General features: G+C 37.9%; 1 protein-coding gene across 3 annotated transcripts in view; it reads right to left on the reverse strand.

Moving 5' to 3' along the window:
- ttc39a (tetratricopeptide repeat domain 39A) overlaps positions 1-17630 on the reverse strand; it is a 132558-nt gene that overhangs the window by 35952 nt on the left and 78976 nt on the right. For all 3 annotated transcript variants that reach the window (XM_066691794.1, XM_066691796.1, XM_066691795.1), the window contains 7 exons: positions 16854-16921; positions 16247-16311; positions 14637-14736; positions 13940-14005; positions 6290-6398; positions 4751-4818; positions 4518-4577 (listed from right to left, as the gene is read on the reverse strand). In XM_066691794.1, the coding sequence (XP_066547891.1) occupies positions 4518-4577; positions 4751-4818; positions 6290-6398; positions 13940-14005; positions 14637-14736; positions 16247-16311; positions 16854-16921 (536 nt within the window). The remainder of the gene's footprint in view (positions 1-4517; positions 4578-4750; positions 4819-6289; positions 6399-13939; positions 14006-14636; positions 14737-16246; positions 16312-16853; positions 16922-17630) is intronic.

Below are 17630 nucleotides of genomic sequence, written 5' to 3' on the forward strand. Positions count from 1 at the left end.
TGGCCAAAACAACAAAACTACTCAACAACCTGCTTAAGAGTGATGCAATATGGGCCTGGAGTACAGTGCAGGAGGATGCCATATCAGAAAGGTAAAGCACCTGTGGCTTATGGCATATGCACTACACACTACATGATTTAAAGCCCGATTTGAGCCCGATTTGGCCCTCACGACAGATCGGCACTGATCATCACGACAGGCAGCCTGGTCGTGGCGGGTCCCCGCTGCCGATGGTCGTGTAGTGTGAGACGGGCTGCGATGCAATGGCTTGCCCTCCGATCTGATCGTAAGCTTGTCGTAGCCCCTACGATTTTATTAAACATGTTTAATATTTACGACTGGATCGGCACCAATCGTGGAGAGTGACGTGATCAGCAGCCAATGAGAGCCAAGCTGACTGAAGAAGAGAGAAGAAACAGCAAGAATAAACATGACAGGAGAATAAGATTGTCATACGTATTTATTAAAATACTTCAAATACCAATGGTTGTTTCGGGGCACGTTATTTTAAAATACTATACACATGATGGACAATTAAAACCTGTAGCTTATTGTCCAAGAACACTAACAATTGCAGAAAAGCGCTATGCGCGGATAGAAAAAGAGTGTCTTGTAGCAGTTTGGGCATGTGAAAAGTTTTCCCGTTACATGTATGGCCTAGACTCATTCACTCTACATAGTGATCACAAACCACTCATTCCACTCATTAACTGCAAGGACCTTGACACAGTCCCACTACGGTGCTAAAGACATTTAACGAGAATTACGCGTTATAACCAGGGCATATAATTAACACCCGCCACCCGCCAAATGCGGGTAGATTTAGCCAGTGACGGGTAAATCTGTCAATCTTACCAGCCACTTTGGTGGGTAGCCAACAAGTGTACGGGAATTCAACTTGTTTTAATTTCTCATAATGTATTGGTCGATATGTTTCAAAATAATTTCGAATTATAATAGTTGCGTTGACAAAGTTCATATTTGCACAATCGGTGCTACAACGTGCCCCATGGCTTCCTTACAGAGAAGCACATGAGTGTATAAATTAAACTACCATGAATCTACAGCTGATACGTTAACCCTCCTATAAGCCAAACATTTGACCTGTCTATTGCGAAACTAGCAATGAGAGAAAAGGAAAGAGGAGCAACAAACACATTAATTCGTACACAGCCAGCTATTGCTGTTTATTCTGTATTCGCTGGAACTCGAACACACAGTAGTGTTTCTGAACGCAGAGCGGCAGTCTGAGTGTTATTTGGAGAGGAAAAGTCAATCGTTTAGTCAAGTAGACTGTATAAATTAGCTAGCTAGATAGGTCTTATACATTTTGTATTTCGCTGTTGTGACCTGAAAACATTGCCACAAGGACACTAATGTTAAGGCATTTTCATTGCAGCTCACATTGCTAAACTGGCAAATGTATAAAAATTGAAAAAGAAAAACATATTGGTTGGTCAGTTACAGATGTAATGGCAAAATATTCCTTTATAAACAAATAGTCACAACCTTTATGGTTAATTTGAAATTGTGACAATAAAAAGTTGTGATAATGTCGGCAACAATAATAATACGAGAGGTGACAGGTCTGCTGTTATTATGCTATTTCCATACGTCTTCTAATAATGCATTTTTACATAGATCTTTATTTAACAAAGCTGTTGTGTTAGATAAGTATTAATCAATTACAACTTATTAATTTATGGGGAAACGATTTGCGATAGAGACATGCATTTTTTGCTGCGTAGTGAAGATTCAGCTGAAAAGAAACGTGCGGTTTGTTTGCATCGCGTTTTTGCTGGCAACTGCAGAAGATAGGTATGATATTGACCAATGGAAAGGACTTTACTGTGCAGATGAGAGAGAGAAACAGATTTTTACATTGTAGCTTATAAACAATGAGTTTTAATGATGTAGAAGCCTCTAGAAGCATCTCAAAGATTAAATGAGAAACAACTAAAATAGAACTAACACCACCCTTACTCCCCCTTCTCTCTCTGCCTCTGTTCTAAACATATTGAAATGAGTCAGCTTCCTTCCCTTTTAAGAGTATATGTTGTTCCAATGGGGGGGGGGCTCAGCAAAGCTGGGAAGACAAGATGTACTAGACATATGTTTGTTTGTGCCATAGATTATTTGCCTTGTAAGGAGATATCTTACTCTTAGTCGGTGGGCTGGCACCCAAAATATACGGGTGTAGTCCCCTACCATTGGTTAGAGACATAGGACTGTGTGTGTATAAAACTGTATGCTCTCTAAACTTTTTAAGGAAGTTGAGACAAAGACCTGCATGTCACCAGTCGATCTTCCTTCCAAGCGCTTGATAATAAAGACTGTTTGATTCAATCATCTCGACGGTCTGATTTTTGAAAATAACTTAGGGGATTCTTCAATGACAACATTAATTTTAATGACTTTTAAGGGCCTTAAGAAAATACTTTGAAATGTAATGACTTTTAATGACCGTGCGGAAACCGAGAGAAGGGAGTAGCAGTGAAGAGGAAGAGGAGTATAAAGAGCAATAATGTGTAACCATATAACACCCCTTCTCATGTGTTAGTTTAGTGTGTTGATACAGATCCCCACCACATGTGTGTCTATGGGACAAGCAGCATGTCTATGGGACATGGGAGGAAACCCATGTGGACACAGGGAGAACATGCAAGCTCTACACTTGCAAGGGCCAGGAGCTGTGGGGTAGCAGCACTAACCACTGTGCCACTCAGAATTTGAAAGTTAATTCACAAAATCAGGATTGTAGTCCACAGTGTACATACAGTGAGGGAAAAAAGTATTTGATCCCCTGCTGATTTTGTACGTTTGCCCACTGACAAAGAAATGATCAGTCTATAATTTTAATGGTAGGTGTATTTTATCAGTGAGAGACAGAATAACAACAAAAAAATCCAGAAAAATGCATTTCAAAAAAGTTATAAATTGATTTGCATGTTAATGAGGGAAATAAGTATTTGACCCCTTCGCTTAGTACTTGGTGGCAAAACCCTTGTTGGCAATCACAGAGGTCAGACGTTTCTTGTAGTTGGCCACCAGGTTTGCACACATCTCAGGAGGGATTTTGTCCCACTCCTCTTTGCAGATCCTCTCCAAGTCATTAAGGTTTCGAGGCTGACGTTTGGCAACTCGAACCTTCAGCTCCCTCCACAGATTTTCTATGGGATTAAGGTCTGGAGACTGGCTAGGCCACTCCAGGACCTTAATGTGCTTCTTCTTGAGCCACTCCTTTGTTGCCTTGGCTGTGTGTTTTGGGTCATTGTCATGCTGGAATACACATCCACGACCCATTTTCAATGCCCTGGCTGAGGGAAGGAGGTTCTCACCCAAGATTTGACGGTACATGGCCCTGTCCATCGTCCCTTTGATGCGGTGCAGTTGTCCTGTCCCCTTAGCAGAAAAACACCCCCAAAGCATAATGTTTCCACCTCCATGTTTGACGGTGGGGATGGTGTTCTTGGGGTCATTCCTCCTCCTCCAAACACGGCGAGTTGAGTTGATGCCAAAGAGCTCGATTTTGGTCTCATCTGACCATAATACTTTCACCCAGTTCTCCTCTGAATCATTCAGATGTTCATTGGCAAACTTCAGACGGGTCTGTACATGTGCTTTCTTGAGCAGGGGGACCTTGCGGGCGCTGCAGGATTTCAGTACTTCACGGCGTAGTGTGTTACCAATTGTTTTCTTGGTGACTATGGTCCCAGCTGCCTTGAGATCATTAACAAGATCCTCCCGTGTAGTTCTGGGCTGATTCCTCACCGTTCTCATGATCATTGAAACTCCACGAGTTGAGATCTTGCATGGAGCCCCAGACCGAGGGAGACTGACAGTTATTTTGTGTTTCTTCCATTTGCGAATAATCGCACCAACTGTTGTCACCTTCTCACCAAGGTGCTTGGCGATGGTCTTGTAGCCCATTCCAGCCTTGTGTAGGTCTAAAATCTTGTCCCTGACATCCCTGGACAGCTCTTTGGTCTTGGCCATGGTGGAGAGTTTGGAATCTGATTGATTGATTGCTTCTGTGGACAGGTGTCTTTTATACAGGTATCGAGCTGAGATTAGGAGCACTCCCTTTAAGAGAGTGCTCCTAATCTCAGCTCGTTACCTGTATAAAAGACACCTGGGAGCCAGAAATCTTGCTGATTGATAGGGGATCAAATACTTATTTCCCTCATTAACATGCAAATCAATGTATAACTTTTTTGAAATGCGTTTTTCTGGATTTTTTTGCTGTTATTCTGTCTCTCACAGTTAAAATACACCTACCATTAAAATTATAGACTGATCATTTCTTTGTCAGTGGGAAAACGTACAAAATCAGCAGGGGATCAAATACATTTTTCCCTCTGTATATAAACATTAACATCTCCACCCATGCTCAAAGATGTAAATATCAAAACTTTTATCTACATGTTATTCATTTAAGCAATCACAATGTTAAAAAGGCAAATTGTCTATTATTTGCAAAGGACAAAATCTTACAGCAATCCTATCAAAATACTCACAGCATCCAGATTTCCTCTTATCTCCTCAATTCGCCCAGCGAAAAACAAGAAGATAGCTCCCTGGAACCAAAAAGGAACGTTTGAGAAACACAACAACTGTAATTTAATTTTTAAAAGGTAATACATTACAAATATATATTCTTAGTAACAGATCAAGCACATTAACTTAATCTCAAAAAATTACAACAAGCAGTGTTTTCACTGTTCTATAAAAAACTCCCGTCTCTTCTTACCTTGGGATACTGTTTGAGGAATGGCTGTAGAAGTTTTTCAGCATCCTCCACATCTCCTTCCCCTGTCCCTGGAGAAACAAGAGGCAAATACATATTATTTTTTGTAAGTAGTTCTTGCTGTATGGTGGTTTATTGAGGGCTTTAGCAAAAGTTTAATCTGGAATGCAAAACAATAGCAGGTTTTCACATATAACAATAATGTATGTCCAAATGCTTTCTGGGGAGATGTGCAGAATGTATTATCCGATCTGTATTGTATGTGGGCAATAAGATGTTTAATTAGTAAAGCAATAGTTTACATCTTCATAGTTTCTGCATTTTGTATAATCAAGTCATATATTTTTTGCCATAATTCATGTGTAGTTTCTGCATAGTCTATAGTCTTAAAACATTGTAGTGTCCACCTTTGCCTTTGAATTACATTTCTTAAATTACAGCAAAACAGCACCAGTGCAAAATGGGGTATAGTTCAATCTCATTGAGGCATGAATAATAACATTCTGTCAGAATGAAAATATGATATATGCAGGGAACAGCATAGTAGTCAGTGTAGGAACGGTAGGGCTGTGCTGTCCAAAGTAGAAAAACTCAACACAGAGTGCAATTGCAGTGTCTTAAGTGTGAGTGCGACTGATTAAATAGTGTACAATTTAAATCGATAGAAGTAATGTTAAAGTTAGAATATTGTCTGATATATGTCAAAACAGCAGAGTCCTTTACCTCCTTCTGGTGCTTACTCAAGACACATCTTTTCAGACAGTACTTGTAATATTAGTCCTTTTAATCCCCATTAGATAGCACTTCACAGCATTTTATCATGCTTCTGGCGTTATTGATTGATTTCCTCCTTGCTCTCTTTCCCGTAGCCCTTGACTGTGACCCTACATCTTGACAGCACTTAGCTTTTACTTTCCAGGATATATGACCTCACTTACTGTACTTACCTGTGTAAATTGGAAGTTGTAAAATGTATAATATTTTGAACTGCTCTGTTTAATGTAAATTTGAATTTGTAATGTTTGATGTCTTGTACTTAACTTTATTCTTGCACTTTGTATTGCACTTGTTGTTGTTGAAAGTCGCCCTGGATAAGGGCGTCTGCCAAGAAATAATAATAATAATAATAATAATAATAATAATAATAATAATAATAATAATAATAATAATAATAATGGCCACCATTCTAAAGGAAGTGTTTGCTTCTACTGATACTAATAATACTACTACTTCTACTAATACTACTACTACCAACACTACTACTAATAATAATAAAAACATAAAATATAATACTTATAATTATAATAATTATAATGAAGATCACTAGCTAGAGTAAGTGCTAGTCTCCAATTATGGTCCAAAACAGTTAGGATTAAGAATCTCTTTAGACTTTTTTTGATAACTGAAGATTAATGTTTTCCATTGTAACCTTTCTTATGTTCTTATGTTCTTGTGATTATGTAGTAGGCAGTGTGCAGTGTTGACGGGTCAGAAGGGGCAGTGTACAGAAGGGTGGCTCAGAAGGGGACAGTGGCATCTCACCAAGGATGAAGCTCATGAAGGTGTGGTAGCAGAGCAGCAACATGGTACACAGGAATGCCCTGAAGCTGTGAGTGTCTGCTCCCTCCTGGAGATGTTGTAGTCCATACTCCTTAAACCAAAGCACAAAAAGCACCAGTCAGCCTACAACCCTCCACACATACAGCTCACCCACCAAACAGCATTCCAGACTCTTCCTTTCACAACAGAAAAATGAAAATGACAATTGAACTGATCCAAAAGACTTTAAAAGTACCTGCAACCTGAATGGTTAATGTTGGTCCCTAATCTAGTACCTCATTACAGAGTAACCACTTAATAAAAAACAATTCCAGATAGCTAATTCTTATCACAGACTGATACCTCTGTAACAACCATGTGGATTTGCAGATACTTTTAGTTGGTTAAAATGGCAAAATGGTCTTGAGTGAAGCATTTAGTATGGTGTACTGTCCTCCATATGCGTTACTGTGCATATTACAACAGCAAGATAAACACCTTCACATTAACAAACCAGAAACACGATCTTCATTTCCACAGGGTTTATTAATGTGAGACAGAGTGAAACTGGAAAACAAGACAACAATGTCTACATAAGAAACAATGAAATCTACTCTAAAGTAAAGGCTAGATACATCGGTATTTGAGTTGACGAAAGATCCATCCATCCATCCATTTTCAAAACCGCTTATCCTGGTGAGGGTTGCAGGGAAGCCGGAGCCGATAGTTGACAAAAGATAATTCACATATCTTAATACAATCTTAATTCATTTGTTTATACAGCTACACTGAAAGATAGTATGAAATATTACTCAAGGTAATCCCACTAACACCTCTCACTCCATGGCAACAATAACATAAAACTTCCTGATTACGGATCATGTGACGGGTGGTCCACTAACTGACAAAATAGGTTTATTAGGGGGCCAAGCAACGAAGTTGTTGGAACCCTATTGTAATTGTTAGGATTATTATTATTAGGGGGCCAAGCAACGAAGTTGCTGCAACGCTATTGTTATTATTAGGATTATTAGGGGGCCAAGCAACGAAGTTGCTGGACAACCTTTTGTAATTGGTCTGATTATTATTAGGCTTCCATGCACAAAGTGCTGGAAGCCTATTGTTTCTGTTAGGATTTTTAATATTATTATTAGGCTTCCATGCACGAAGTCACATAGTGCTGCCGCCATGTTGCGATTAGTGTCGAAATTGTGAAATGCTACAAAAATCTTCTTCTCCAAAACCAACGGACACATGCATATGCCACTTCATACACATGCATACCTTATGCCCCACTATTACGCTTGTTCATCAGAAGTTGCTTGGTCTCATGCTTTGTCCGCCAGGCTGCGTTTTCTGATTCAAGCTTTGGTGCCTTCTACTCCATGCCACTTATACCCACTGTGCCACAAATTGGTATGTATGATACTACTACAGAGTCCGATCAAGGTTTTTAAAGGCAGGTTGCCCCAGTGAAAAACATGGGTGCCGTGGGCCACTGAAAAAAATGTATGCGCCTCTTCAAACAAGTTACACATTTCCAGCACACTGGAATGCACTAGAGACATGAAACTCAGCAGCTATGTCTATGTCTGTGCATTGGACATAAAACCTGATAATTAAGTTTGTGAGGTACACGGTTAAGCCGCAATGTTGGATATAACATGTGTCCGCGTGCGAAAATGAAAACAGCTACTACTCCGGAACTCTAAAGCCCAGTGCCCTGAAACTCTGCATGTATTACATAGACACTGCTATCTATCCCGTCTGCAAGAGACAAGTAACTGTGTGCAACAACATGGCAGCCACAAGAAAATGACTGTGCACGAAAAAAAGCATGAAATTGACCCCAGAAAAACCTATCAGCAAAATTCAAAAACTCACCAAATTGTGTTACAATATGTCACCTATGACAGCAAACATATTCAGAACTATAGCCTAATGAACTTAAATTGTCAGTGATTAAACTAGTACAACGATCTGTCAAAATTGATGAAGCCAAAACCTGGCTGCTTTACACCAACCAAAATGAAAGCTTCACATGTCAGCCACATCGTGACATTCCTTATGTAGACCTCTACCTCCATCATGTGGCCAAACTTGAGACTTGCATTCGGCATTTTAAATGACACAATAATGAAAACTTCACGTATATGCTAGAATTAAGTAAAAATGCAATGGAACCATAGAAAATTGATGCATGCAAGCAATAAATTAATATTATAGTCCAGTGACACTGAAATGTGCACTACAAATGACAAAAGAATGAAAACCTCCAATGTTTAATACATTTAACTGAAATTGTAAATTACACATTTAATAACACATGCATTTAAACTGCAAATGCCTGCTCAGATCTGAAACCTACTGATACAACATGGAAGCCTTAAAAGTTGCATCCAACTTCTAGTTATTATTATTATTATTATTATTATTATTTATTTATTTATTGGCAGACGCCCTTATCCACTTATCGACTTACAAAATATAAGCACAATACAAAATGCAAAAATACAGTGCAGTTCAAGGCATAAAACATTACAAATTCCAATTTACATAATACAGTGCAATTCAAAGCATAATACATTTGACAACAATAACAGCACATATGGAGTGCAGATTGTTTGCTATAGGTTGAATGAGGTGGTCTCTAGTCCAACCTGTGCATTGTTGGCATAATACAGTCCAATCATACACTTTCAATCAGGCCTGAATTACTTAAGTGAATATCTATTGTTGTCGTCCAGTAGATGGCAGAAGCACAGCTGTTGAGCTGCAGACCAGTCCCAAGTAGAACAAGCAACCGACCAACACCTTGCTATCAGTTAGCGACAAGCTAGTTTTGCAATTAGGTCGATATGGATCGATTTATTGTTAAAAAGAAACGTAAATCTGTTGACAATGAAAATGGAGGGGAAGAGCTGAAGAACAACGTGACAGCTATGAACGAACAACCACAAGGGACCCAGGAAAATCTGGAGGATGACGGTGGGGAAAGACAGCAGGCTAATGACAAAGAACATGCTCCTAGAGAAATGGACAGACACATTTTCTTTTTGTGCTTAATCGGACTAGCTCACTTTGTCTTATTTGCCAGAAGACAGTTGTTGTTTTAAACAAGCAAATTTAGAGTGGCATTTCCAGGCCCACCATGCCCACTTTGATTTAACATATCCACCAAAGAGCCACCTAAGATACAATAAAATAGCACAACTGAAAGGACAGCTCAAAGGACAAAAAAATTAAATAAAATGATGGACAGATCTAGTACTTTTGCAGAGGTGACATTTGAGATTGCTTGGATACGTGTGAAAAACAAGAACGCCTTCACAGATGCAGAGATTGTCAAAGAATGTTTTTTGGCCTCAGCCGAAATATTGTATGCTGACATCACAAAAAAGGAAGCTATATTAAAACAAATTAAGGGATTACAACTCTCAGACTCGGCCATAACAAGGCACATAGAAGACATCGGAGCTGTCAGGGAAAGACCTCAAGCTAATGACAAAGAACACTGACTGCTGAAATATCAGCGCTGTGTTTTAGTATTGTGCTCAACGAAAGTACTAATGTGACATTGCCCAATTATGTGTTTGGGTCCACTTTCCTCAAAACGACTCGTTCAGAGAAGAACTTTAATGTTTACGGAGGAGAGGATATTATGAAAGAATTGTGAACTTTTTTGTAGAGAATAATATTGACTGGTCAAATCTGGCATCTGTGTGCACTGACAGCGCACCAAGCATGCAAAGGAAGAAGAAGGCCTGCTGAGAAAGAGAGAGGATATTCCCAGCTTTGTTGCATTTCATTATATCATTCATCACAAAGCACTTGTAGATAAACTCAAAGACTGTGACTTACAGAATGAAGTCATATGCGTGGTAACTTTAATATTGCGAGGGCACTGAATCACTGGCAATTCTGCAAGTTGCTGAAGGAATACCAGACAGAATATCGTGGCAGAGTTCTGGAGAGGTTTCTCAGTCTCCTCCTCCTCCTTTTTTAATAAAGATACTCTACAGTTACACACATTCGCTCAGCTGCATTGATCGCCATCTTTACAGATTTATTTATCTATAGATACTATGTGAGTAGATGTGTTTTTGTAAATTTTCCCGAATAATAATGAACAAAATACAATATGGAAACTATTAAGTTTTAACTTCCATTGAAACACATCTGTCCACCATTGCTCTGCATGGACATGCCTGACTTCTGACCAGTTTCTATGGCAACACTGTAAAAGCGAACGGTCTGCATCTTCATCTTCTTTACACAGAGAGTTGTCACAATCTGGAATAAACTACCCAGCGATGTGGTTGAAGCTGGAAGTTTGGGAAAATTTAAAAATAGTCTGGATAGGATCCTTGGATCACTTAATGAACACCAAACAAGCACGATGGGTCGAATGGCCCCCTCTCATTTGTAAACTTTCTTATGTTCTTATGTTCATGTTAATAATCATCTACATAATCATCTTCATTTTCATCTTAATTTTGGCACTGATCACCCTCCATAGTTTTCTGTGGTCTTCCGGGCCTTTTCGTGTTCCTGAGCTTACCAGTGTGTTGATTTGGCCAAATCTAATGCTTTTAGAGGCAAAACTGAAGGCAAAATGCCCAAGAACAAGCAGGAACTAAAGACAGCTGCAGTACAGGCCTGGCAGAGCATCACCAGGGAAGAAACCCAGCATCTGGTGATGTCTATGGGTTCCAGACTTCAGGCAGTCATTGACTGCAAAAGATTTACCACTGAGTATTGAAACTCAAAATTTAATTAATGATTATGTTATTTTGTCCAATTACTTTTGAGCCCCTAAAATTGGGGGGACCACATATTAAAATGGTTGCAATTCCTACACCGTTCACCCAATTTGTATGACATTTGTATGAAATTTGTATTAAAGATGAAAGTCTGCACTTAAAGAACGTCTTGATTGTTTCTTTTCAAATCCATTGTGGTGGCATACATGGCCAAAATCATGAAAACTGATCTCCTACAGCCGCAGCCGCAGGCAGCCAGGCCTCGGATTTACTGACACTGCTGATGCTATCACTGTGGAGGAAAAGCCCTGTGGATAAAACCAACACAGTGAGTAGTCTGTAATAATATAATCTATCACAATAATTAGATTAAAACGACTAGATAAGCCGTGTGTGATAAAAAAAAATTAAACCGAAACTGAAACCAAGGCACAGCCAGACCACAACACAGGACACAGAACACAGTACAGAACAGGTGTTAGCTAATAAAAACTAAAAATATACACACAGACAGACAAATGTGGCAAATTGGTGGGTGAACAGCACTATTTGTGCAGCCAGCTGACCGAAAAAAGCAAGTTTGTGTTAGTAAGACAAACGCACTGAGAGCTCTCATGTCTAGATGGTCCAAGACATCTGGACTCCCTAACGAGGATAGTGACAACAAGCTATGAATTCAGAATGAACATTATTGAGGTAACCCTTAATATGGGTGGTATACATGTAATGTTGCATATTATGTGTGTATGTATGATGTGTGATGTGCTGAACTTCAATTTGATGTGATTGTTCTATGAATTTTGCTCTTATTTGACAATTGATAATATGGGAAGGAAAAATAAAACAACATTGAAGATGACAAATAGCAGGTTTATCGATCTGTTTGGGCTGTGTGGATCAGGTGCTCGGAGGTGTGCCCAAGATGGAGGTCTGACCCCACATACTACACAAGCTCAGAGTGTTAGCTGTTACATCTGCATCAAATGCTCTGATTGATGTGATAGATGGAATGTGCTTGCAGTGGAATAAATGGCAAAGGGATTTAACAGTGTGGGCAGGAAGCATGTCTCATCCCTCGTGAAACTGCACAGAAGTTTTAGTTTTGAGATGAGTTTTTGGAGCAAAAAATAGGGAAAACATAATTGGACATTAAAAAAAGGCAAACAGCCTAAATTAAGCTTCCCATCCCATAGGACAACTTGCAAACTGTTCAGACTAGTGTAACTGTAACACTGGAACAGTTCATTAGACAGAATAATGTATTGTTAATTGTTTAATTTACTGAGTTTATTTTTCCAAATAAAGTAATAAGATGGATATTGTAACACATACTAGTGGACTGTTCCCGAGTTCACCACTAGAGGTCACCCACACCACACTCTCCACTGATTCTGTTCCCTGATCATTGCCGGCAATCATTCTGTAATCATCCCAGCCTAATTGACTCTGCATCACACATGAACCATGCCTTCCCCATCATGAGCCTTATTATTTAAACCCCTCTATCCCACTCACGTTTGCGAAGTTTTGTCTTGCCTTTCTAGCAGCAATTCCGAGCCTTTTCTGTATACTTACTTCCTGAATCTCCATGTCCTGACTTTAGCCTGACCTTTGTTTAGCTCTCTGGATTGCCCTGTCTGTTTGGTTTGTCTGATCGATTGACCAGTTGCCTGTTTCCTTGACTACGCCTCTCGTCTCAGCCCCTTTGTTAAGTCCGCTATTGGATCCCACCTTCTCTGTCCCTTTCGGGTGTCAGAACCTGACAGATATAAAAAAATATAATAAAAGCAAGTATCCGCTCAGAATGCAGATGAGGTCTATTGTTTATGAACCAACAGTGTTATCAGTCAGTATATTTATATCATATTAAGTTTTCTGAAGAAGACTTCATACCCCTTCCCTGATCTGTGACTTTCCACAACTCCCGGAGTAGTTTTGAAAGATTCTTGGTCTTCATGGTAGTATTTTTGCTTTGATTGCACTACCGAACTGTGGGACCTTAAATCTGAAATCATGTGAACCACTTGTATTACACACAGATAGACTCCATTCACTTATCATTACACCTGAGCTTATTTAGGAGTGGGGGTGAATACTAAACCAATGAAGGTTTTTTCTTTTTTATTGATTAGTCTTCCCCATTTTCCCCACATTTAAAGTGTGAAGTAGGTTGTGTAAATCAAAGGGCGACAATTTAAATGCATCACAATTTCAAGTTGTAACAACAAAATGTTAAAAAGGCTACAGGGGTGAATATTTCCTATTGCTGCTGTATGTGTTAGTATCTCTTGTTTTAGTATGAGAATTGAAGTGGTGAGCACAGACTGTTTACAATAAGACATTAAAAATTGAGAGGGCAAAAAAACTAAATAATCACCAGTTCCAAATATTAATAAAACTAAAGTGTATACACCCATCAGAGTTTAATCTATTTCCCATTAATATTTAAACACTTTAAATAAAGCATAATTAATTTTGTGATCCACAGTTCTAGTTTTTAACATCACTGTTATTTTAGGTATTTATTTATTTCAACTCATACAGATTAACAACAACAAACAGCAGTGACATAAAACAGAGAATTTATTAAATTAATCTCTCTGATTGACACTATAAAAATAAATATAACAAACACATGATCAATATCAAGTAAAGTAATTCAAACTTGCTAATATTCTGTTGTACACTGTCAAGGCACTAAAGGAATTATGAAATACAGCAGTATTAATAGACATTGTCTACACATACAGAGAAATGTGTCAAAAATAAAGTGTAATGAATAGTTTGTTAATGCTAAAGAAATAGTAATGTTAAATCACAGTGAAAATTATAGATCTTCAAGAATGACCTTGATTTCTATATAGGCACAAACTGGCTTAAAGGAACTTACCTTGTTACCAGAAAACCCCACCACCTCCAACAACCGAAGTATCCTTGTGGGTAGCATAGAGAGCGTCTAAAAGGAGAGAGTAGGTGAGGGAATGAAGGGCTGTGTTTATAACTTAACAAGTCCAGGGAAACTTTAAAGTTAATTAAGAAAATCTCTCTGAAGTTGACTCTCAAGACAATTTGTCTGACTGATCTGTAGATCTACTTGAAAATTATGCAGCATTCTCAGAGGATACATTCCTGGCTCGTTTAGCTCAATAAATAAATATAAGCATTATGCCAATTAATAGATTAATTTATATATTTTTAACACTTGATCACTACAGACAGAAAGTATTTTTCCTGCTTTCTGACAGAGTTTTAAGCAAGTTTCCCATTAACTATTTTTTTGGCATGAGTCAGCAATGATAAGGTAATAGAAATTAAACATATTTCTCAGATTCTGTGTGCCAGTGGGCCAGTTCAGTTTCAGTAATTAAGAGTTTTGCTGCAATGAAAACCAAAAGATCCTGTAGCAGTCTCGGACCCTTGCTCTTCCTGCTGTATTCACAATTTAAATATTTTCATAATTTTCTTGGGATATTGAACAATAAATCTAATCTCAATATATTACTGCAATATACATTTTTCTCTCTCTCTTTTTCATAGCTAGGATTAATTATATACATGTTTTTTGTTTATATTAACCAACTTCTCACCAGACTAAAGGCTCCCACCCCAAGTTTGACACCTCCCTCAAAGTGACAGTGGTTTTCTCCTTGGGTGTAGGAAGGTGACTGTAGAATTGTATGAAGGTCCCTGAAACCAAGAAGGAAAATACACAATTTGCTGATGCAAAACCTTTTGTGCACCCACTAATGTAAGAAAGAACATCAAAAGATAGCAGTGCTATGGCTGTAGCAAACATGTACACTGGATTTAAAAAATGCAAGAAGGACACTCATGAACAGAAGTGTTTAGAAGTTCTCAAAGTCAGGCACAGGACAGGTGAGAGAGAAAGCAATTTTGTTGCGTTTCTACTTTCAGACAGTCTTAGCATTCCTAATCTTGTTTTTAGTTTTGCCTTAATTGTAATTAATTCAGTATAGCTGCTGTGCCGGTTAGAGTAATTAGATTGAAGGAAAGGTGACCTAGTCAAGGAATTTGGAGGTGGAGTCAGCTATGTGTCAATTGGTGACACATAGCTAAAACAAAGGTATTTAGTGTTTAGAAGTTGCCAAAATTGACACAGGACAGGTAAGAGAGAAAGTTATCTTGTTGTGTTTCTACTATCAGACAGTCTTAGCATTAAGCCACTAATTAAAATATTCAAATTGACACTTAGAACAGGGGATGTGCCAACTGATTAGAAAACTGCAAATGTCATACCAATCCACAAGAAAGGGGACAAAACTGAGCCAGGAAATTACAGAACAATCAGTCTCACCTGCATTACTTGTAACATTTTGGAAAAAAATATTTCACAGAAAATAGAGGAGCGTCTTAATGAAAACCATATTCTTGGTGATAGTCAACATGGGTTTAGGTGAGGCAGATCATGTTTTACTAATCTATTAGAGTTTTTTGAATATGCAACTGCAGCTGTAGATCATGTGAAAGCATATGATATGATATACTATACTTAGATGTCCAGAAAGCTTTTGACAAGGTTTCGCACAGTTAGAAGGCACCAAAGATTGATCTTAAAATTGGAAGCTGTAGGTATTCAGGGTAATGTAAGACTGAGGGAACTGAACCTATTCACCCTGGAACAGAGTGGGGACATGGGGACTTGTTTCAAGTCTTCAAAATCATGAAAGGCATTGCCACATCAAATCAGAGGAGCTTTTCCAGATCTGCAGGGACACACAGACCCGGGGACACAAATGGAAATTGGGCTTCAAGGCATGCTGTTTCTATTTAATGTAATTTCTCATTGTAACTCTCATTTCTGCACTGAATAGAGTAATGATTACAATTGTCAGTTATAGAAAAACTGCCAGCTAAGAAAACAAACCTGCATGAATCAACAAGATACACAGTCCACAAGTCCAAGATTATGCATTTCCTCAGTTCCAAATTACTACAGATTTCAAATACTGTATTACATTAAGTCAAACACTTGACACAGTTGAGCATGAGTGAGTGAATGAATAAATGAATGAAAGACAGACAATGCCATTCTTAGAAACCACATCAAGGAAAAATAAAGTATTAGACATGAATAAAGCATGGTGCTTTAAAAAGAGATTTCACTTCTCCAGCGCAATAACAGGTTTTGCCTTTAAGACATCTATTATGGTGCACAAAAGAGGAGCAATGCACTTACTTGTATGTCTGGTAACTGCTTCTCACTTTGATACCTCCTTTGATGAAACTAATCATGTTTTCATCCTAAAACAAATGAAAGTCTAAGATTGATTTCTATATCGGAACAATTCCCACAAAATACATGAGACATACAATACTTTCAAGTCCCCTAAAAACAATCAGTTTTTTTATGTTTCTTTTTTTTTTTCTCAAACAGTGTCCCCAAGTTTAATTTATGTTCCATTCTGGTGATCCAATAATAACAGAAAATGCACTATATTACAACAGACAACAACAACAACAACAACAAAAACACCTGTTCTTAATGCATATCAACAGGGTGTCAGAACACCAGCCTGCCAATCTGCTATAATAATCATCCAATTTTCCTGCAGCCCAGATTTCTGTGCAGAGAGAAGATGGTCTCTTCCTAATTTTCCATTCTAATTCACTCGAGATGTATTTTATGTGATTGAGGTTAAAACTCACCACCAGATAGTTAAATGTATTCAAGACCCAAGGGAGTTGCCTTGGTTATAGCATATGTATTACCCTTAAATAACGTGAAACACAAAAGCTCACAAAAAGAAGAAAATAGTTGAGGGAGATAGAAACACAAATTATACCTGGAGAAACGTAAGTGCTGCCCTTTGCAGGAGGCACTCAGCATAGCACAGCTCGGCGTGGATCTCCTCTGGGAGATAAACAACACAGTCACAACACAGAATGATTATTGCTGTTGCTCATTAGAGAGTTAATAAAATGGGCAATACATGGGCAAGATCTGATTTAACAATTACAAATCTTGGGATTAAACATTTAAAACAATGTCTAGACCTATATGAAAGTTTAATATTAAATAAGTATGCAAGAAGCTACTAACCAATTCAAAAGATACATTTCAGTTTACCTGTTTCTTCTTGCAATAGCTTTCACATTTATGCATACACTAAATTGTAACAAATTGTGATTTAACAAAAAGGTTTTGTGTTTGTTGAAATAAATGAAAATACGTAAAATGTAAATTATTTTAGCATGATTTAATTTTGAGATATGAATATCGAGGTTTGAATCATTTTAATTTTTTTTTTTTTTTAAACGATGCATTATTTGTAAAACATGATGCTGCTTACGAGGTGCTGTTAAAAAAAAAAATAACAAAAAAAAAAAAATCATATACCAAAAATGATATATAATATACCAAAGTGGGTATATCATATAGCAGGAGAAAATAATTCATATAACAAAGTGGATATATCATATAGCAGGAATAAAACAATCATATACCAAAGTGGATATATCATATAGCAGGTAAAAAAAAATCATATACCAGAACAAATATGTCATGTTGCACAAAAGATATATACCAAAGTCACATGGGTTGGGTTGTTGGGTTGGACATG

The sequence above is a fragment of the Amia ocellicauda genome, chromosome 19 (assembly GCF_036373705.1).
Source record: "Amia ocellicauda isolate fAmiCal2 chromosome 19, fAmiCal2.hap1, whole genome shotgun sequence".
NCBI lineage: Eukaryota > Metazoa > Chordata > Actinopteri > Amiiformes > Amiidae > Amia > Amia ocellicauda.